The 22884-nt window shown below is 42.7% G+C and overlaps 1 protein-coding gene across 1 annotated transcript; it reads left to right on the forward strand.

Moving 5' to 3' along the window:
- The first annotated feature begins 732 nt into the window (after nt 1-732).
- On the forward strand, nt 733-21224 carry LOC139561170 (SH3 domain and tetratricopeptide repeat-containing protein 1-like). Its single transcript, XM_071378092.1, has 20 exons — nt 733-1389; nt 2885-2935; nt 4821-4951; nt 5590-5695; nt 10416-10559; nt 10831-11029; nt 11157-11233; nt 11399-11594; nt 14789-14919; nt 15082-15129; nt 15277-16662; nt 16832-17001; nt 17358-17426; nt 17657-17780; nt 18309-18489; nt 18582-18732; nt 18820-18942; nt 19067-19217; nt 19551-19747; nt 20063-21224. The coding sequence occupies exons 1-20, from the start codon at nt 1248-1250 to the stop codon at nt 20393-20395; spliced, it is 4110 nt and encodes a 1369-aa protein (XP_071234193.1). The 5' UTR covers nt 733-1247; the 3' UTR covers nt 20396-21224.
- The last annotated feature ends 1660 nt before the right edge of the window (nt 21225-22884 follow it).

Genomic DNA, 22884 nt, shown 5'->3' on the forward strand with positions numbered 1-22884 from the left:
ATACGGACACTTAGTAGAATGCCATTATCAAGGAACCCTAACGTCATAATTGATATCTATCATGTATTCGATTTTGACAGTAGCTTATTTCCCGGGAAAACAGAACCTAATGTTCGACTTTTTCACCAATGAAACGTGCTTACGAATGTCATTTTAAAAACGTACATTTAAGTGCTTTTTTTTTTATAGTGTGTGACGTTGAATACATATTATTCAATAGCTATTATTCTGTTCTTTTATGTTTGCTTATTGTCTAATCTTTAGGTGTTTCATAGTGCGAAAAGGTTTATTTATTTTTCTAACAGATTCGAATGGAAATAGTGAGTCATTCTTTCCATTCAGTTGGACATGATAGACAGGGCTCTGGTCTCCGAGACTAAGTGTTAACTCCAGGCCAGGCTGATAGAGAGGAGGAAAGGGAAGCGCTGACTCTCTTCCTAGGATGTGACAAGAGGTTAGCTTGGGCAAAGGACACTTATTTTAGTGTACGCAGCAGCTGACTGTGGAAATGGTCAAATGGTGCAATAGACTACACAAAGGACTACATTAAAGGTCTAAGCAATTGTGTGTTTATGTACGTACACGTAGGCTACGTGCGTGCTTGCGTGTAGCATTTTCAATTTCCCAATAGGAAATAGCAAGAAATTATGAATGCCACGATGAGGTCAAATAAGTGGAAAAGTTTTATATACGACACATAGCACTCAAACTTCTGGAAAAATGTATCTGAGGATTGAGAAAACAGTTCAACTTTCCCACAGCCAATGGCCTATATTCATAACAGGGAACTCCTTCTGTTGACAGAACAGCGCGGTGGATTTAAGAAAATAAACTTTATTTGTTCAGTCAGCGATTATTAACCTGTTCCCTGCAGTCAGCTGCACTTTCTTCGCACAAACGTCACAGGACAGGTCAATTCTGATGGAGTTGGGAAATCCTCTGTAAGCAAAACAGCGGATGACAATCACCGATTTTTCACCAAAGATCTGACTTTGGAATAAGTAACGCTTCTATGGACCATTAAGTGACAACACAATATTGATATTCTTCTACGACAAGGCATCTCCAAGTTAGCGGTTTTAACGTCTCACGCCCTCTTCGACAGTGATAGTAAACTTTTGTGACGTACTCCATGGATAGTGTGCCCACGGCGCGAGGAGGGTGCAGATGCGCATGATATCCAGCTTCGCTCGGGGAGTTTAAAGTAGGGCTACAACATGAAAAAGTAGGAAATACTTCGATTCATTATGTCAACCGCGGAACAAGAGGTGGAACCCGTGGCGGTGGTTAACCGTAAGGACACTAACACGCGCCATTACCGGAGAGAGCTCTCAGCAGAAGACCACAACCATGATCCGGTAAAAAAGGGGACCAGAAGTAGAAAAATGGGTGAGTCATTGATCCATAAAGTAACATTAAAATGACACACAGATCCACAATCCGCCTCTGCAGTAGTAGCATACAGTGATATTGTTTTTAGGACTACCAGTCAAGTCTTCGAACACCTCGTTCAAGGGTTTTCCTTTATTTTTACTATTTTCTACATTGTAGAATAATAGTGAAGACATCAAAACTATGAAATAACACATATGGAATCATGTAGTAACCAAAAAAGTGTTAAACAAATCAAAATATATTTTATATTTGAGATTCTTCAAATAGCCACCCTTTGCCTTAATGACAGCTTTGCATGCTCTTGGCATTCTCTCAACCAGCTTCATGAGGTAGTCACCTGGAATGCATTTCAATTAACAGGTGTGCCTTGTTAATTTGTGGAATTTCTTTCCTTCTTAATGCGTTTGACCCAATCAGTTGTGATGTGACAAGGTGGGGGGGTATACAGAAGATGGTCTTGTACCAAAAGGGTTAAGTCCATATTATGTCAAGAACAGCTCAAATAAACAAAGAGAAACGACAGTTCATCATTACTTTAAGACATGAAGGTCAGTCAATCCAGACAATTTCAAGAACTTTGAATGTTTCTTCAAGTGCAGTCGCAAAAACCATCAAGCGCTATGATGAAACTGGCTCTCATGAGGAACACCACAGGAAAGGAAGACCCAGACTTAAAAAAAAGTTCATTCGAGTTATTAGCCTCAGAAATTGCAGCCCAAATAAATGCTTCACAGAGTTCAAGTAACAGACACATCTCAACATCAACTGTTCAGAGGACTGTGTGAATCAGGCCTTCATGGTTGAATTGCTGCAAAGAAACTACTACTAAAGGACACCAATAAGAAGAAGACTTGCTTGGGCCAAGAAACATGAGCAATGGACATTAGACTGGTGGAAATTTGTCCTTTGGTCTGGAGTCCAAATTTTAGATTTTTGGTTTCAACCGCCATGTCTTTGTGAGACGCAGTGTGGGTGAACGGATTATCTCTGCATGTGTATATCCCACGGTAAAGCATGGAGGAGGTGTTATTGTGTGGGGGTGCTTTGCTGGTGACACTGTCTGTGCTAGTCTTACAAGCTCAGTTTAAATGAGGGTTATTTGACAACTTGTTCATTGTTTCAGTTCTATCTATGGTGGTCTGTTTTGTGACCCTGCCCCCTTTCTCTCAATTCTTCCTTCTTGTTTAGTTGGGGACACTGTTATGAAATCAGAACGTGACAGATTCCTCCTGTCTCCCTCTGTGTGGTGTGTGTAAGCGATAGCACACACAGGAAACAGCACAAACAGGACTAGGGATCATATGTTTTCCTGCTCTTGTCATAATAAACACATAAAAGACATGTCAACCACTAGCCAAAAGGCCCATAAAGAACTTTTGGGCATGTCACCTTTAATTTGTAGGTTATTTTGTTTACCTACTTCTTACAATCGCTCAAAGTAGCATACACACTGTGTTCAGTATTAAATGAACATGTCTGTTTATTGCAGAGCGCTCCAGCTCCAGAGGAGCAGGCACATCCGAAGACGGCTTCCCAACAGGTGACTAACTAATAACTGTGTATCTACTCTACAGGGCTGATCTAGAATCAGTTCCCACCGGTCCATGTAATCTTATTCATTATGATCTACAAGGCTAAACTGATCCTAGATCATACCCTGAAACACTGTATTAATACAGACCCAGATATATGACACCTTTCAGTGAAAGGGGGATTTCCATTTTCAATCGTCCAATGCATGTATATCAGACACTTCATTCTCATTGTGGAAACTCAGAATTTAACGGAATGGAATTTCTTGAAGGTTCCAACCACAGTATTCCCAAAAGAAGGGGAGAGAGTTTGGGGTTTGGCTGTGGTAGTTGGAGTAAAGTTATGGTTTATGGGTTTAACTCTCTCTTGCCATTATGAGCTCTAAGATTCAACTGTGGGTTTTGAATGACACATTCTGCTACGAACCATCATGCTATTTCATACAGCCTCATGCTTCCAGTATCAACATAGTAGTCTGAGGTGAGTAGCCTGAGTGCCAGCCTGTTTGTGCTATCATGCCAACTCCCTGTCACTCAATAATGAGAGCAATGGAGACAGATCTGGGACCAGGCTAGGTTGAGAGCAACACACTGAGCACTGCTGTAGTGATTTGACCCACGCTATGACTGCAGACTCAGTCAACCATTAAAAAGGCGAGTTGACATTGGGTCATATTACAATCATATAAGTTATGGGTTTCATGTTTCTTCAGTAGGAAACAGTTTTTATATTTTGTATATTCCTACTGTGGTTTTTAGTGTACCCATAAACAACTTACTGCAGTTATAGTGTGTTCTGCACTCTTTCTTCTCTTGTCTCACAAAAGCAGTAGCCTGTATGCTATTAAACTAGAACTCACTAGCCTGGTTCCCAGATCGGTTTGTGCTGTTTTGCTAACTCCTATGGTTATTGTTACATTTGGTGTGACAGGGACCATAGGAAATGGCAAGACAGCACAAACAGATCTGGGACCAGGCTGGAAATTCACTTCTCATTATGGAAAAATCATGTATTTGACAGTGAATTTGAACTATGATTCTTGTACCTTGGACTTGAGAAAGCCACTTTGAAGTCATTGATTAATCTCTGTGGGTCATTCACTGTCAATCACAGTGTCACCAGACCAGTCCATTACTGAAAAACAACATGAATTTCATGTAGACACATATTAAGGGTTCCAAAAACACACGTTTTCATGTGATCACGTGATCGTATGTGAAGTTAATATGATAACACGAGACATGTAAAGCAACGTGATAACATGGAACTACACATGTGATCACGTGATCGTATGTGAAGTTAATATGATAACACGAGACATGTAAAGCAACGTGATAACATGGAACTACACATGTGATCACGTGATCGTATGTGACGTTAATATGATAACACGAGACAACATGTAAAGCAACGTGGTAACATGGAACTACACATGTGAAAACGTGATCAAGTGTTCCAAAAACACATGATTTCACATTCAATTTCACATGTGAAATCGTGTGATTTCCCACATGTGAAATCATGTGGTTTTTCTGTAAGTGGTGAGATGATTGTGTCCAAAATGGACTTTGGTTAATAAAGAAACAGGAAGTAAAGCAAAGTTGAGGATACAGTATTAGTACTGTACCTGTCAGGATATTGAAATTTTTGTTCTGAGTCGTTTTTAGTCTTTAACTATGACAAACCTCAAACTACACTTTTGAACTGCTTTTGGAATGTGGAAGTGAATTACTTCTACGTGGTGTTTTGATAAATGGCACTATTGTTTTATTACGAAGTCACCAGAGTATCTCTGTCACCTCTTCTCTCCTACAAAACATTAACTAGAGAAGGATTGCCCATACTCAGCTTGTCATAGACTGTAATGGTGATTTTAATGTGTGTGTTTCCAGCGCTGCCCATGCTGTTGGCCATGGTGGAGGGGCCGGACAAGCTTCCTGCAGACGAGGGGTCACAGGAAGTGCTGCGGGGGAAACTCCGCCTCCTGGAGGCCGACAGCATGGAGGTCAACGCTCTCTTCATGGTATAACACTCTATTAACCTTTATGTATCCAGGTTAGTCTTGTCGCAGGTTGGCATTTATTGTCAGAAATCTTGACCTGGAGGCATCGCTGCAGAGTGGTCAGTAGCTAGCATAGCCACAAAGTCATAAAATCTGATATTAACCTTAAATTAAGACACAAAATATCATTTTTGTTTTCTTGAACTACGATATAGACAATTTTGACTTTGTAGTTGGCCCATTTAGTGGAAATCGCTCAGTTCTGCCTCTAGGGAAAGATTCAGGACAATAAACGTTAACCTATGTAATTTTCATGTAATCTTTATGTACAGCTGTAATCTATATGTACTCCTGTAATCTATATATGCTGCTAAAATGCATTTGCTATGATACTGTACTCAGCACAGTCACACCCCATTTTGTCAATGCTTTGTCACAGCTTTTGTGGAATTATCGCAAGTCTGTAAAGTTATAGTGAAAAGAATGAATGCATTGTGTATGGTCATATCACCAGTTTTGCATTTGAAGTGGTTGTGTTATCAGGTTGTATTTGTTCTTATTGAGTTTAGTACCTTATTAACAGATTACATTGCTTTATACAGTAGTTTGTGAGAAATCATGTACATTTAGAACTCTTCTCTGTTCTCCTGTACTTTTAGGAACTATCAGCTCGGCTCGTTTCCATCAACTGTGAAGAAAACGCCATATTTGTCACATTCAAAACATTTGAAGAGATATGGAGGTTCACCACGTATTACACAATGGGTAATGTCGTCTAGTATAAGAAGTTCTAGATATAGTATGGGGTTTTTATTTACATGAATGATACGCAAGTTCTGAATCCTAACTTAACATACATGGTTATAGAATATATAGGAAAGATAGAAATGCATATGGAGGTGTTGCCATGTACAGTGCATTTGGAAAGTATTCAGACCCCTTGACTTTTTCCACATTTTGTTACATTACAGCCTTATTCCAAAATTGATTAAATTGTTTTTTTCCTCATAAATCTACACGCAATATCCCATAATGACAAAGCAAAAACTTGTTTTTAGAAAGTTTTGCAAATGTATAAAAAAAAGAACTGAAATATTACATTTACATAAGTATTCAGACCCTTTGCTATGAGACTCAATTGTGCTCGGGTGCATCCTGTTTGCATTGATCATCCTTGAGATGTTTCAACAACTTGATCGGAGTCCACCTGTGGTAAATTCAATTGATTGGGCACGATTTGGAAAGGCACACACCTGTCTATATAACGTTCCACAGTTGACAGTGCATGTCAGAGCAAAAACCAAGCCATTAGCTCCAAGACAGGATTGTGTCGTTATCTGGGGAACGGTACAAAAAATTCTGCAGTATTGAAGGTCCCCAAGAACACAATGGCCTCATCATTCTTAAATGGAGGAAGTTTGGAACCACCAAGATTCTTCCTAGAGCTGGCCGCCTAGCCAAACTGAGCAATCGGGGAGAAGGGCCTTGGTCAGGGAGGTGACCAAGAACCCGATGGTCATTCTGACAGAGCCCCATAGCTCCTCTTTGAAGATGGGAGAACCTTCCAGAAGGACAACCATCCCTACAGCACTCCACTAATCAGGCCTTTATGGTAGTGGCCAGACGGAAGCCACTGCTCAGTAAAATGCACATGACAACCCGCTTGGAGTTTGCCAAAAGGCACCTATAGACACTCAGACCATGAGAAACAAGATTATTTGGTCTGATGAAACCAAGATTGAACACTTTGGCCTGAATGCCAAGCGTCACGTCTTGAGGAAACCTGGCACCACCCCTACGGTGAAGCATTGTGGTGGCAGCATCATGCTGTGGGGATGTTTTTCAGCGGCAGGGACTGGGAGACTAGTCATGATGGAGGGAAAGATGAACGGAGCAAAGTACAGAAAGATCCTTGATGAAAACCTGCTCTAGAGTGCTCAGGACCTCCGACTGGGGTGAAGGTTCACCTTCCAACAGGACAACGACCCTAAGCACACAGCCAAGCCACCACAGGAGTGGCTTTGGGACAAGTCTCTGAATGTCCTTGAGTGGGCCAGCTAGAGCCCGGACTTGAACCAAATCGAACATCTCTGGAGAGACCTGAAAATAGCTGTGCAGCGATGCTCCCCATCCAACCTGACAGCTTGAGAGGATCTGCAGAGAAGAATGGAAGAAACTCCCCAAATACAGGTGTGCCAAGCTTGTAGAGTCATACCCAAGAAGACTTGAGGCTGTAATCGCTGCCAAAGGTGCTTCAACAAAGTACTGAGTAAAAGGTCTGAATACTTATGTGAATGTAATATTTCACTTTTTTTTATACATTTGCAAAAATGTCTAAACCTGGTTTTGCTTTGTCATCATCAGGTATTGTGTGTAGATTGAGGAGGGGGGAAAAAACAATTAAATAAATTGTAGAATAAGGCTGTAATGTAACAAAATGTGTAAAAAGGGGCTGAATAGTTTCCGAATGCACTGTATGTCCAGAGTCATATTCCTGTAAGGCTGAGAGAGGATCTCATGTCCGGTGATGTTGAAGTAATATGGCTACAGGTTAATCTGCCTCACCAAAGCCTATTATTGTAGGAAGTTGCTATAGTCCACCAAGTGTTAAAAGTCAGTATTTGGACTATATGTGTGAAATGTTGGTTAATTTATGTGATATCAACAGAAAGGTATATTTTCTGGGTGACCTAAATATTGACTGGTTGTCATCAAGCTGCCCACTCAAAAATAAGCTCCAAAATGTAGTGCCTGCAATCTGGTTCAAGTCATCAGTCAACCTACCAGGGTATTTACTAACAGAACAGAAACTTAATCATGCATGTGTATTGATCACATCTTTACTGATGCTGCATAAATCTGCTCTAAAGCAGTGTCCACACCCATCAGATGTAGTGATCATAATATAATAGCCATGTCTAGAAAAACTAAAGTTCCAAAGACTGGACCTAAACATTTGTATAAACGATCATACAAGAGGTTTTGCAATGATTCCTGTGTCGAAGATGTGAATAATTATTTGTTGGTCTGATGTGTGTAATGAGGAACATCTGGATGCAGCACTTGAAGCGTTTATGAAACTGTTTCTTCCGGTTACTGACAGGCGCCCATCAACAAACTGACTGTTAGATCTGTCAAATCCCCATGAATAGATTATGAATTGAAAAACGGTATGGCAGAGAGGGATGAGGCAAAGGTAATAGCAAATAAATCTGACAACACAGCAGACTGGCAAACATACAGTAAATTGACAAGTCACGTAACTAAACAAAAAGAAGAAGAAACTATACTATGGAAGAAAGATGAATGAAAGTTAAAAGCTCTGGAGTACTTTAAATACAATTATAGGCAAGAATGCAAACTCGGCTCCATCTTTTCATTGAGACAGATGGCTTGTTCATAACAAAACCCTTTGATATTGCCAACCACTTTAATAACTGTTTTGTTGACAAGATTAGCAAACTTAGGTATGACATGCAAACAGTAAATGCTGAGTCTTCATATTCATGCATAATGGACCAAATAATGAAAGACAAGCACTGTAGTTTCAACTTCCTCAAAGTGGGTGTGGAAGAGGTGGAAGAATTGTTGCGATCTATAGATCAGGACAAATCACCTGGTGCCAACAACCTGGATGGTCAATTGTTGAGGTTGGTAGCAGAATACATTGTGACTCCTGTTTGCCACATCTTCAATTTAAGCCTAGAAGATGCTGTGTGCCCTCAGACATGGAGGGGTCTGAGGTCATTTCTAACCAAATATAGCAGAGCACCCTTTAATGGCCTCCCGAGTGGCGCAGCGGTCTAAGGCACTGCATCTCCATGCAAGAGGCGTCACTACAGTCACTGGTTCGAATCCAGGCTGTATCACATCCGGCCGTGATTGGGAGTCCCATAGGGCGGCACACAATTGGCCCAGCGTCGTCCGGCTTTGGCCGGGGAAGGCCGTCATTGTAAATAAGAATTTGTTCTTAACTGACTAGTTAAATAAAAAAATATATGTTTAAATGGTTCAAATCGGCGACCAATCAGCCTGTTGCAAGTGCTTAGCAAACTTCTGGGGAAAAGTTGGGTTTGATCAAGTTATTTTACAGAAAACAAAGGGCACTCAACATGCTTGGCACTGACACAAATTACTGATGATTGGCTGAAAGAAATTGATAGTAAGAAGATTGTGAGTTGTTTTGTTAGACTTCAGTGGATTTGCATCCTCTGCCTGTATTATGGATTGAGTTACCCATCTAATAGAACAGAGAGGCTTTTTGTTAATGGAATCCTCTCTCTCTTCGTTAATGGAAGCCTCTGCAAATTCAGTGTGGTGTACCGCAGGGCAGCCGGCTAGGGACATTATTGTTTTCTGTTTTTACAAATGATCTTCCACTGACCTTGAATAAAGCCTGTGTGTCTGTACGCTGACGACTCAACAGTATACATGTCGCCTGTAACAGTAAAATAAATAAGACACTTAACATATAGTTCCAGTCAGTTATAGAATGGGTATCTAGCAATAGGCTGGTGCTAAATATCTCAAAAACTAAAAGCATAGTTTTTGGGACAAATCACTCGCTCAACACTAAACCTCATCTGGATCTATTATTGAATATTGTGGCTATTGAGCAAGTTGAGGAGACTAAACTGCTGGGTCTAACCCTAGATAGCAAGCTATCATGGTCAAAAGATATGTGCACAGTTATAGAAACAATTTCCTCTTAGTTTCTAAAATCACATCCCTCTCAACAAAACACTCATTTTTCATATAGCATGCACAACGCAGAGGATGGAAAGTTTGTACATGTCGTATGTATACTTTCCAAGTTACAGTGTTTCCTTTATAATATTTTTAATGACATCACAAAATAACAACCAAACCGAAATTAGTGTTCTTTTAGGTCGCCTCTGACAATTCCCCACATTCTATGTTAGAAATATTGTTCTAGTAGTTGCTTTTGAACGTGTTAGACTTTTGGCCCGAAAAGTCTTCTTAAAACAAAGTACATTCCTTGAGGTAATTTAGAGAAAGATTTCTGAATGTTTTATTTATTGTTATTTATTGCAAAGCTGATCTGACCTATTTGGATCCTCACAGGACAGTCATGACATAGGCTATGTGTCACGTTTTAAATGTATGTATTTCAGTCCTTGACTAATAATGTTCTGCACTATGTATTGTTTCATGAGGACCCCAGGAAGAGTAGTTAATGCTTTTGCAGCGGCTAATGGAGATCCTAATAAATACCAAACAAAGTAGAGTTCTTCACGGGTTCGGGTGGACCCGATATACCCGAGACCCGACCCGGGCCTGAACAGGTTCGGGTGGACCCGATATACCCGAGACCCGACCCGGGCCTGAACAGGTTCGGGTTTGAAATAACAAAGTAACTGATTTTATATCTCAGATTGAAATCAATACATAAACTACTTATAGACCAGGAGTTCTGACTGACCTCTGACATATTGACATCTGACCTTTGACCTCTGTTCCCCAGGCTTTCTGGGCCAGTGCATGGAGAACCTGCTGTTGGACCAGGACTTCTGGTTGAGTTCTCTGGACCAGGAGTACTTTGCAATAGAGATCTCTATCCAAGAGGAGACTCTCAACCTCATGTACAAAGGCATCCTCATGCAAGAGGGTAACTCGCCCAGTGACTCACAGATTAAAATATCTGACTTCGACAGCTTTTGGTACCCACATTCAGATGGTGTATTCAGAATGGTGTATTCAGAATATACAGAAGCACTTAATTTGATAAGTCAGCACATACAGATCAAATTAACATTGAGTATCCATGTTATGCTGTTATGATATGTTATACATGTTATACTCTTAATTACAATGCTACAAATTATTTGTTATTTAGTTATACCCACAAATAAAGTATGACAAATCTCCCCTTCTGTCAGGTTCCTTGTTCGCCAGCTGCAGCTCCACCCAGATGTTCGACAGCTCCACCTCTGGTAGAGACCTCTACCTGGAGCAGGGGGACATCGCCCTGTTTGAGCCCCCGTTCCTGGGCTCGGGGTGGACCGTACTCTCCCTGGGGGATGGAGCCCGGGGGACCAAACCCAAACCAGCCCTGGAGCCCGTCATCCCCTTCCACCAGTCAGTACTTTGCCTAGTGTATACTTAGCTATTTCATTCTTAGTCAATACAGAAGAAGAAGCATACTGCTAATTTTCCAAGTTTCACCTTTTTATTCGCATATTTCGTTCCTGTTTCCGCCCTATAGATGGTTCCTCAAATCATGTGGGGAGAACATCTTAGTTGGCAGTGGCAAGCCAGCATGTGATTTCCCCTGCCAGTTTGGTAAGAAGAACCTTGTTTGAATTCCACTTGACAATCCTAATTCTAAGGGCTTCACTGTTCCTTTTTCTCATAGAATTAGAGTTATGTGGAGGAATTCTAGAGTCAAAACTTACTTTAAAATTCTAATTAATCTCTCCTGTCCACCTTTCTCTCTCTCCATGCTAGCCACTGGCTCCTGCGTGGCCACTGTTGAGTATGACGCCGGTGGGCCAGACGAGCTAAGCCTGGAGCAGGGTGATCGCATCATCATTGTGGGCCTGTTGGTGTCGTGCTTCGAGTGGTTCACTGGCAGACTGGAGAGGACAGGAGAAGTGGGATTGGTGATGACAACACTGGTCAGACCGGCCGATAGCCTTTGTGAGTAAGTGTGTCCTTCTGCTGAGTTACATATTGATTAACCTTTCTGAACCACCCATCCCGGATCCGGGATAATTGTCATCAGCAACGCTGAATAGCATAGCGCCACAGTCAAATAATATTACTAGAAAATATTCATATTCATGAAATCACAAGTGCAATATTGCAAAACACAGCTTAGCCTTTTGTTAATCCACCTGTCGTCTCAGATTTTGAAATTATGCTTTACAGCGAAAGCAATACAAGCGTTTGTGTATATTTATCGATCGCTCGACAAAACATTAAGTACACTTAGCATCAGGTAACTTGGTCACGAAAATCAGAAAAGCAATCAAATTAATAGTTTACCTTTGATGATCTTCGGATGTTTTCACTCACGAGACTCCCAGTTAGACAACAAATGTTCCTTTTGTTCCATAAAGATATTTTTATATCCAAATACCTCCGTTCGTTTCGCGCGTTATGCTGAGAAATCCACAGGAAAAAGCGTTCACGACAACGCAGACAAAAGTTCCAGATAATATCCATAATGTCCACAGAAACATGTCAAACGTTTTTTATAAACAATCCTCAGGTTGTTTTTCAAATATCTATTCGATAATACACTGCTCAAAAAAATAAAGGGAACACTTAAACAACACAATGTAACTCCAAGTCAATCACACTTCTATGAAATCAAACTGTCCACTTAGGAAGCAACACTGATTGACAATAAATTTCACATGCTGTTGTGCAAATGGAATAGACAAAAGGTGGAAATTATAGGCAATTAGCAAGACACCCCCAAAAAAGGAGTGATTCTGCAGGTGGTGACCACAGACCACTTCTCAGTTCCTATGCTTCCTGGCTGATGTTTTGGTCACTTTTGAATGCTGGCGGTGCTCTCACTCTAGTGGTAGCATGAGACGGAGTCTACAACCCGCACAAGTGGCTCAGGTAGTGCAGTTCATCCAGGATGGCACATCAATGCGAGCTGTGGCAAAAAGGTTTGCTGTGTCTGTCAGCGTAGTGTCCAGAGAATGGAGGCGCTACCAGGAGACAGGCCAGTACATCAGGAGACGTGGAGGAGGCCGTAGGAGGGCAACAACCCAGCAGCAGGACCGCTACCTCCGCCTTTGTGCAAGGAGGTGCACTGCCAGAGCCCTGCAAAATGACCTCCAGCAGGCCACAAATGTGCATATGTCAGCATATGGTCTCACAAGGGGTCTGAGGATCTCATCTCGGTACCTAATTGCAGTCAGGCTACCTTTGGCGAGCACATGGAGGGCTGTGCGGCCCCACAAAGAAATGCCACCCCACACCATGACTGACCCACCGCCAAACCGGTCATGCTGGAGGATGTTGCAGGCAGCAGAACATTCTCCACGGCGTCTCCAGACTCTGTCACGTCTGTCACATGTGCTCATGTGCTCAGTGTGAACCTGCTTTCATCTGTGAAGAGCACAGGGCGCCAGTGGCGAATTTGCCAATCTTGGTGTTCTCTGGCAAATGCCAAACGTCCTGCACGGTGCTGGGCTGTAAGCACAACCCCCACCTGTGGACGTCGGGCCCTCATACCACCCTCATGGAGTCTGTTTCTGACCGTTTGAGCAGACACATGCACATTTGTGGCCTGCTGGAGGTCATTTTGCAGGGCTCTGGCAGTGCACCTCCTTGCACAAAGGCGGAGGTAGCGGTCCTGCTGCTGGGTTGTTGCCCTCCTACGGCCTCCTCCACGTCTCCTGATGTACTGGCCTGTCTCCTGGTAGCGCCTCCATGCTCTGGACACTACGCTGACAGACACAGCAAACCTTTTTGCCACAGCTCGCATTGATGTGCCATCCTGGATGAACTGCACTACCTGAGCCACTTGTGTGGGTTGTAGACTCCGTCTCATGCTACCACTAGAGTGAGAGCACCGCCAGCATTCAAAAGTGACCAAAACATCAGCCAGGAAGCATAGGAACTGAGAAGTTGTCTGTGGTCACCACCTGCAGAATCACTCCTTTTTTGGGGGTGTCTTGCTAATTGCCTATAATTTCCACCTTTTGTCTATTCCATTTGCACAACAGCATGTGAAATTTATTGTCAATCAGTGTTGCTTCCTAAGTGGACAGTTTGATTTCACAGAAGTGTGATTGACTTGGAGTTACATTGTGTTGTTTAAGTGTTCCCTTTATTTTTTTGAGCAGTGTATATCAACCGGGAGTGTTGGTTTTTCAATAGGACCGGGAGTAACAATGGCCGCCTTTCTCTGTTGCGCACAACTCACTCTGAGAGCCCCCACCTATCCACTTACGCAATGTGATCGTTCTCGCTCATTTTTCAAAATAAAAGCCTGAAACTATGTCTAAAGGCTGTTGACGCCTTGGGGAAGCCATAGAAAAAGTAATCTGGTTGATATCCCTTTAAATGGGTGATAGGGATGCATAAGAACAGAGATGTTTCAAAAACAGAGGCACTTCCTGATTGGATTTTCCTCAGGTTTTAGCCTGCAATATCAGTTCTGTTAAACTCACAGACAAAATTTTGACAGTTTTGGAAACTTTAGAGTGTTTTCTATCCTAATCTGACAATTATATGCATATTCTAGTTTCGGGGGCTGAGAAATAGGCAGTTTCAAATGGGTACGTTTTTTAGCCAAAAACGAAAATACTGCCCCCTACACTTAAGAAGTTTAACTCCGTCTGGTTAACTGCATCAGATTAACTGCGTCATCATGTATACAGTAGTGATATATTCATAGAATTAAATAGAACACTTACATGGTGATTGGTATGCCAGCAACTATGCAGCTCGATGGTATCAGCTACTCAAGTGTAGTTTTCCACACTCAACAGTTTCCTATGTGTATCCAGAATGGTCCACCACCCAAAGGACATCCAGCCAACTTGACACAACTGTGGGAAGCATTGGAGTCAACATGGGCCAGCATCACTGTGGAGTGCTTTCGACACCTTGTAGAGTCCGTTCCCCGATGAATTGAGGCTGTTCTGAGAGGAAAGGAGGGGGGCGCAACTCAATAATAGCACACTTGGTTTATCTCTATGGGTGTATCACAGTAAATGTACAAAGGCACACTGTGGACAATGCTTTCAGAGCCATGTTGAATTATATGTTCAAACCAACATAGTAGCTCCTCACGTTCCTTTTAGAAAGTGTTATCATTCTACCTTGTCTGAAATTAGTAGACATTTTGTTTTATTAACTCCATTCTAGGGCGTCTGACATTTTCCTAGAGAAAGAAGAGAGGTTGTTTTTCAACCTGAAAGAAGATCAGATTAAAGAGGAGACAATCGCCTTGCTGAAAAAAATCAACCAGAATGATGTTGGACACGTCTACAAACTTGGTGAGACAGAAATTGGGAAATGCTCAGGGGCATTTTCTTGGTGATGAACAGCTGCCAGCAAGAACAGCTTGTTTTTATTTTTGCATTGCTCTCTTAGACTTGCTTACTGTGTAAAGACAGTCTGTTTTAATATTGATTCATTCATTATTCCTTTCATTCCAGATCTGATTGCTCAACCGGATTCTCCAAATGAACCAACTCAAAGGAGGGGTATTTATTGTTTGCTTTGTACTTATGGACTATTGGGTTTGAGTATTTTTTCTCAACTTGGAAAACTATTCAAATAATTCCCTTTTTCTGATTCTTCCCACATGTCAACAAAATCATAAATAATGATCTTCATCTAATGTCTTACAGATGGTTCCCAAGGCAACATGGACGCTCACCAACAAGCAGAACTGAGGAGGAAGATTGAAGAGATTCTGCTAAAAGGGAAGATGAAATCGAAGGTGCCTCATGCAACTGTGACGACAAACGGAACTCTGGAGGACCACAGTGAGACCTCTAAGACTACGTTACCCAGCGGGCCTCACTTCACCATCCAACCAGTTGAGGAAGGCACCACCACCAACCAGGAGAAATTCCTTCCTCTTCTATCCTTCCTGGGTGGCAGCAACTACAAGCCAGAGTTTGGCGCCCTCTATGGCCAAACTCCAGAACGGCTCCTCGCCACTTTCACTGGCCACTCAGACGACGTTGACAAATTGGTGGCGTATCTAGGTGTTGCCAGGGAAACTGCCAGGAAGAAGCGTCTCCATTGGTCCCAGAGCCGCCTCTGTTTCCTTTTGGGGAAGCTCTGCGCAGGACGATCAAAATTTTCCCAGGCTCGAGTCTACTTCGAGGAGGCCCTTAGCGTCCCTCGAGGCGGCTTCACGGACATGCTAATGCTAGCTAGTATCTACGCTAATTTAGCGGTGATCTATCTCATGCAGAAAAATACAGAAAAATACTTGGCTCTGTCGGAGCGGATCGCTGCGCTGCTAATGGGCATCCCTTACTGCGTCTCGACAGTGGAGAAAGACTCAGAAGTTCTGAAGTTTATCCTGAAGAAGGCGGTGCTTAGTCACAACAAGATGGCAGAAGCCAGAGCATGCTTCCTTTTGGCCAAGCTCCACTGGAGGCGAGGTGAGGCGGCGGACACCGTTCCCTTCCTGGAGAGGCTTCTGGTTCTCTTGGCGGAGCCCCCTGGTGTCCGGAGCGTCGCACCCAGCCATGGCTACCTCAGCCTGGGGAGGCTGTACAGCCAGCTCTCCCTCCCCCACCTCTGTGTCAGCTCGGCCAGGAGAGCCACGATGCATCCGTCTGCTAGGCTAGCCGATTGTCTGAATGGAACGGGGCTGGTTCTGGAGAACACAGACAGACTCTATGGGATCCGGAAGCAGGACGTTGCCATTCCGGCTCAAGTGGCTCCATATCTCAGCCGGTCGCTCTCCTTCACTGGGCGATTAGATGGAGTCGGTGGCACTGGTGACCAAGCTCTAAGCCAGGCTCTAACACTCTGCCTATCCCAGCTGTTTCAGGTACATGGGATGCTAGGTCACGCCGTACGCTCCATGCACACTCTCATAGACCATCATCGTGCGCCGTCATCATCATCGGGCACCACTAGCATTCCTGAACGAAACATCGCCCTTGTGTGGCTAGCATGGCTCCACATCTGTAACAGACAACCAGAGGTATCTCTAGACGTCCTCGACTCAGTGCTGGCCTCCATGCCAGAACATTGCACTACCCCACAGGAAGGTACTGTTGAACTTACCTCTTCATATGTATTTTTTTTGTAGATATCTTGTAATGCTTGTTTGTGTTATTATACAAATATGTGAGTATTTGTATAGTTTATTTACTACTGCTGTAAGTATGACTAACTAATTTCCCCTTAGAGATTAATGAAGTACAATCTCATCTCAAGGACTGGTCCACAACATGAGGGGTGTAGCCTTGCGAAGCATGGGGGACCTGAGGAGGGCAGCAGAGAGCTACCAGACGGCCATTGATGTGTGTGAGGAGTTTGAGGACAGGGCTAACTGGGCAGTAGCAGAAGCTAACCTGGGGTTATTGTGTCTGAAGGCTGGGGCTAAGGTATGTGATCAGAAATATATTGTTATTTTATTGTGTTACTATTTCCTTTTTTTTTATTTAGCAATTTCTTAAAACTTTTTAACTCTGCATTGTTTGTAATGGGCTCGTAAGTAAGCATTTCATGGTTTAGTCTACACCTGTTGTATTTGGCGCATGTGACAAATAACATTTGATTTGATATATGAATTATGATTACAAAATTCCCAGGTTTTCCAGAAATCCTGTTTGGAAAGAATCTGTGAATATTCCAACAGGGATTTCTCAGAAAACCAGTTCATTTTGAGGAAAGTTAGCGAAATGTTGCTACTTTAATTAGGATTCCAGATGGATTAGCAGTCCTTTCTCTTCATCCTCAGAGGTTAGCGGAGCAGCATCTAACAGAAGCTGTTGAGATGTTGTCAGCGCTGGAGGGACAAGAACATGAGGTTCATTTTATTCCTTTTTTATTTTTACACATCCCTATTAGGAGGACAACTTTTTATTTTTTTATGTCAAAAATGTTACTATTTTATTTATTTATTTAGTTCTATGTAATATTTGTTATCTTTACAATTTACTGTAGGTGTCATTATGAATGCTTTCATAAAGCCTTTATAACAGCTATATAATATACATTATAACATTTGTCATTTGTCGTCATCTTTTGTTATTCAAGGTGAACTTTACCACAGTGCTGTTGGAGCTGGGACAGTACTATGTGAACCAGAGACACCTGGACAGAGGAAAGATCTACTATGAATGGGCTCTACTCATGGCTATCAAGTCCAACCACTCAGACAGTACGTTCATTTGTTTTTTGTTGAAAGCATAATTTCTTAGTGTCACCACAATGCTACAGAAAACATGGCTCACATACAGGCTCAAACACAATTCCCGCCACTACCCATCAGCTGAATCAACATTCGGAGGTATGGGGACCCTCTGAGAACGTTGGTATTGGATCCAAGGAAAGGAAATACTCTCAAGCCTGTGGTTAGTTTTTGTGTGAGAAACCGAGATGCAGAATCTTTCATACGTGTATATTTCCCTGCTAAAATGACATGAAAAAATATGCACAGGATGGAATGTCGGTTATGCATTCTATAGTTCTATAATGTATTTATTTAAGATTGGATTGTTTAAATACTAAGTTACTATATACTGAACATATGGAATGAATTTCATTTGCAGTATACCCGAATATATCACTTCTGCCCCAAATATGTTTATCAAGTAGCTCCTCTGGTTAATGTCGAGGCTTTAGCTCAGTAGGCTAACAGAAAGATGCTGTTAATCCGACTCTCCATGGTGTATTCCCCTCTAACCAGGTCAGTTGAGCGTGACGCGACGCTTGTGCCACCTTTACAGAGCAGTGTGTCCGGATGAGAACCAGTGCATCATCTACAACGAACATCAGCTGGCCCTGCTGGTGACACGGGGAGACAGGAGACAGGAGGGGGAGGTGTTGGAGACCATCAGCCAGCTATACCTTAGTCTGGGGACAGAGAGGTCTGTCTGTCTGTCTGTCTGTTTGTCTGTGTGCCTGTCTCTAGTTGGCAGCAAATGATAGCATTTCTCATCCTTTCCATCTCTGTGTCCAGGGCTAGGCGGTCTGCTCTAGACTACACCAAGCGTAGCCTGGGTATCTTCATAGACCTGGGCCGGAGGGAGAAGGAGGCTTACGCCTGGTTACAGGCTGGGAAGATATACCACCTGCTGGGCCAGACTGAACTGGTGGACCTTTATTTACAGGTCAGAACCTATTCTATTCTATAGCACAGTGCACACAGCATTCACTCAGACTTACATTGACACGTTACCTCTTGTATTTCCTCCCAGGTGGCCCAAGATGTGGGTGTGAGTACGGGAGACACACACTTCATCCTACAGCTGCTGGAGGCGGCAGGGGACGTCTTCTTCAACAGCTCAACGGAGAGAGAGAAGGCTGTCTGCTTCTATGAGGTAGGACACAGACGCACACACTGCTTCTATGGGGTAGGACAGAGGTGGTGTATGTGTGTGACCCACCTCGTGTGTGTGTGTGTGTGTGTGTGTGTGTGTGTGTGTGTGTGTGTGTGTGTGTTAGGAACGTGCCCTGCCCATCGCGGTGAAAACCAGCAGTACAGAGGTCAGACTGAGACTGTCTAACAAGCTGGTGGAGCTGCTGCTGCAGATGAAGCTGTATGGAGAGGCTGTTGAGTACGCCCAGACCGCCCTGGACATCAGTGTTAAACTGGGTAGGACACACAACAGAGCCTGGGTGTTCTAGCTATGGCCAAAAGAGGTCAGACCTTGCTTAGCACAGACCCAGTCCTTACTTGTATTTCCCAATAGAAATATGTATTTACATATCGCAGATGCTCTTATCCAGAGTGAATTACAGTCAGTGCATTCCAGGAAGGTTTGGCAGGAAAAAACAACCACATCACAGTTATTATTACAACAACAACAACAACAAAAAGCTGCCATCAGAAGAATCCGTGCCAGAAAGTAGAAACAAGTGCACCATGGCTATAGCTCTTTCTGTGAAGAAATACTAACTAATGAAACCATGGTTGTACTTCATATAGGAAACCGTCTGAACGAGCGTGTGGCGTTCCACCGCCTGGCTACTTTGTACCACTGTCTGGGTCAGTTTGAGCTGGCTGAACACTACTACCTGAAGGCCCTCTCCCTCTGCCCCACGCCCCTGGAGTTTGATGAGGAAACCCTGTACTATGTCAGGGTGTATCGGACGCTGGGGGACATTATATTCTATGACCTGAAGGTAATCAAATCAATCAATCAATCAATGGAATTCATGACTTGGCTGTTTGTTGTTTTTTCAGGTTTTAAATACATATCTATAAGAAATAGAAATTTGATCCCAAAAGTTCAACTTTGAATTGCACTCTTTGAATTGCACTCTGTGTCAAGATGGAGTTGATGCCAACCCTCAAAGGCATACAGAAACATATACATGAATTTCCATTTCATTATGGCTATATAACGCTTGATTTACATGGACCAAACCAAAACGGTTTCTCCACTGACCCGAACCAACCTTACCTCTAACCCCTAACTTTTCACCTTTGACCCGTAGGACCCGTATGACGCCGCAGGTTACTACCACCTAGCACTTGCTGCAGCCATGGACATCGGCAACAAGAAGTCCCAACTCCAGCTCTGCACCCGATTGGCTACCATCTACCACAACTTCCTGGTTGATCGGGAACTGTCCCTCTTCTTCTACCAGAAAGCACGAGCGTTCGCCTCCGACCTCAATGTACGACGCATCAACCTCTCGCCAGACCAGATCTTCAGCAGTATGTCACAGTACAAGATGAACAGGGTGAACATCCAGGAACCAAGAAATAAGTCACCGTCAAACGGCCATCTTGGTTTGAAGTTAGTGAGAAGAGGGGAGAGATTATAGCCTGGACCCAGATCTGTTTGTGCTCTTACCAACTCCAATGCTCATTGTCAAGCAAAACATGACAGTGAGTGACAAGGAGTTGCAATGATAGCACAAACAGACTGGCACTCAGGCTAGAGAGGTTATGGGTGTTGGAGGAGATTGTGCCAAGTGGGCGTTGTAGGCCTTCGTTCGGTTTAAATATGTAATTCTGACATTTTGAACTGCTGAGATGTGTTAATGTGATTTTGCCAATCAGTGTTCTGTGCCTTACTGAACAATATCACTTTGAATAGAATCATACAGCAATGACTGAATATCTATAATTGTCTTCAGTTGATGACCTGAAACGAGTTAAGTCATGGTGAAAGTAATGAATCATGAAAGATATCTCTAATAAAAAGTCAGAGAAGATAATGGAGAAGGTCCAGCTGTTGCAGGTTATAGTGGAGTCTGGAGTGAATTGCTCTGTGAGAGTGAAGACCACTTGGACTGCGCGGCTGGGCCCATATCCACAAAGTGTCTCATAGTAGGAGTGCTGATCTAGGATCTGTCCATACAGTCGTATTTATTCTCATCCAAATGGCAAAACTGATCCTAAGTCAGCACTCTGATAAGCCGTCAATGCCTTTTTTTGTATAATTAGCTCGTTTTCCATCCAATCGGCGCACAGATTTTCATGCGAATATTCAACAATCCGCATAAAGACAATATGCGCATTTTCCCATCAGTGGTGTTTCCACCCAACGGACTTGTTGTAGATAAAAATCAATGTGTGATGACGTAGTGCACACAAAATGTACTTTTTCGCTTAGGTTTTCATGTAATGAATAAAAATCTAAAGAGTCAATGTGTTTCCATGGCATTTTTCTTTTCTTTACTCTACTGATAGTTTTGTCACAGAAACTGTTGAGTTGAATAGAAAATGTGCCTCCTCTGATCTGGGCACGTGCATTCTAGCCAACAGGTGGCAGATGCTGTGCAGGTAGGCTGTGCTGGTAGTCTACATCATGAGATTATTATGGATAAGAGAGAGAATATTTTCATTTGTCAAACGTCGATCATCAAGTCACCAGAATAAGACGCTTGATATTTATTGGAAAGGAGCATCAAGCCCATCACTGTCCACTTTCCCCACCCTATTAAGTTCATAACTTATTTCATCTGTAGCCTAATAAACTGCATGGTTTCATGAGTCATAGTGGGAGGACCACACACCATATCATCTCGTGACTCCAAGTTTACTTCAATATGATGGTTATAATATCAATTATTATATTGTATGTTGTGTAGTAAGCTGTTAGTAGCCCATGTGCCTCACCCTAATAATTTGGTCTATTTCCCCCTCTTAATTTCACATTCTGTTCTGACTTGGTGGTGCACATGTAGCCTATAACCTGTTTTAGAGAAATGTAATCATTGAATATTGTAAGAGCTTTCATTGTTTGCTTATATGCCCCCATTATTTATCCTACGATTCTGACTTGGTGTACAGGGAGAACACTGTAAGAACGGCCCATGTTCTGAATTCTGTCGCTGTCCATTTCAAAAGTGCTGAACAAATAGTTATATTGACTACGTCCGTCGTCGCTCGCTCAGTTAAGGTCTTAATCGAAATTATGGATTGCCTCTTATCCGCTTGTCGTCCCCTTATGGTTTAGTTTGTACATCTCAATTGTCAGTAGGAATCACATTTGTTTAAGCAAGTCAGCCATAACAGCTATCTTTTTTTTAAGACAGTAAATGAGGCTGAATGAAGTGTTTCGCTGCCAGACAAGGCTCCGCTGATAGCCAGGTGTAGCAGTGGTAAGGTGTTGGGAGTCTGCTGTTGGGACAGCTTTATGTAGGCCCTAACAGTTTGTGGGCACCGTTTGTCACCGTTATAGTGCAATTAATGTATTGTGTTGTGTTGTGGCTTTGCTGGCATGCATCCCCAAAGAATTTGGGGGATTTGCCCCACCAAGATTCACATGCTAAAATCGCCACTGACTGGGGCCATCATGTGCCCCCCTGAGAAGGGAAGAACTCTGGGCCCTAGTTTTAACTTCTAGTTATCCTACCTACATTTACATTTTAGCAGAAGTTCTTATCCACAGCGACTTGCAGTTACTGCATTGATCTTAAGGTAGCTACAGTGCCTTCAGAATGTATTCATACCCCTTGACTTTTCTCACCCATCTACACACAATACCCCATAATGACAGCGAAAACATGTTTTTAGAAATGTTTGCAAATGTATTGAAAATGAGATCTCATTTACATAAGTATTCACACCCCTGAGTCAATACTTTATAGAAGCACATTTGGCAGTGTTTACAGCTTTGAGTCGTGTTGGGTATGGCTGTATCAATTTTGCTAATCTGAATTAGGGGATGTTCTCCCATTCTTCCCTTCAGATTTTCTCAAACTCTGTTAAATTTGCTGTTCACCACTGCCCCACATCTATCTTCAAGTCTTTCCACAGATTTTCAATGGGATTCAAGCCTGGGCTTTGGCTGGACCACTCAAGG

The sequence above is a fragment of the Salvelinus alpinus genome, chromosome 31 (genome assembly GCF_045679555.1).
Source record: "Salvelinus alpinus chromosome 31, SLU_Salpinus.1, whole genome shotgun sequence".
Taxonomy (NCBI): Eukaryota; Metazoa; Chordata; class Actinopteri; order Salmoniformes; family Salmonidae; genus Salvelinus; species Salvelinus alpinus.

Coding starts and splice junctions, on each gene's coding strand:
- LOC139561170 (XM_071378092.1), top strand. CDS start 1,248: ATGTCAACCGCGGAACAAGAGGTGGAACCCGTGGCGGTGGTTAACCGT. Junction 11,030..11,156: donor CCCGTCATCCCCTTCCACCA/GTCAGTACTTTG, acceptor TCCGCCCTATAG/ATGGTTCCTCAAATCATGTG. Junction 11,595..14,788: donor CCGGCCGATAGCCTTTGTGA/GTAAGTGTGTCC, acceptor ACTCCATTCTAG/GGCGTCTGACATTTTCCTAG.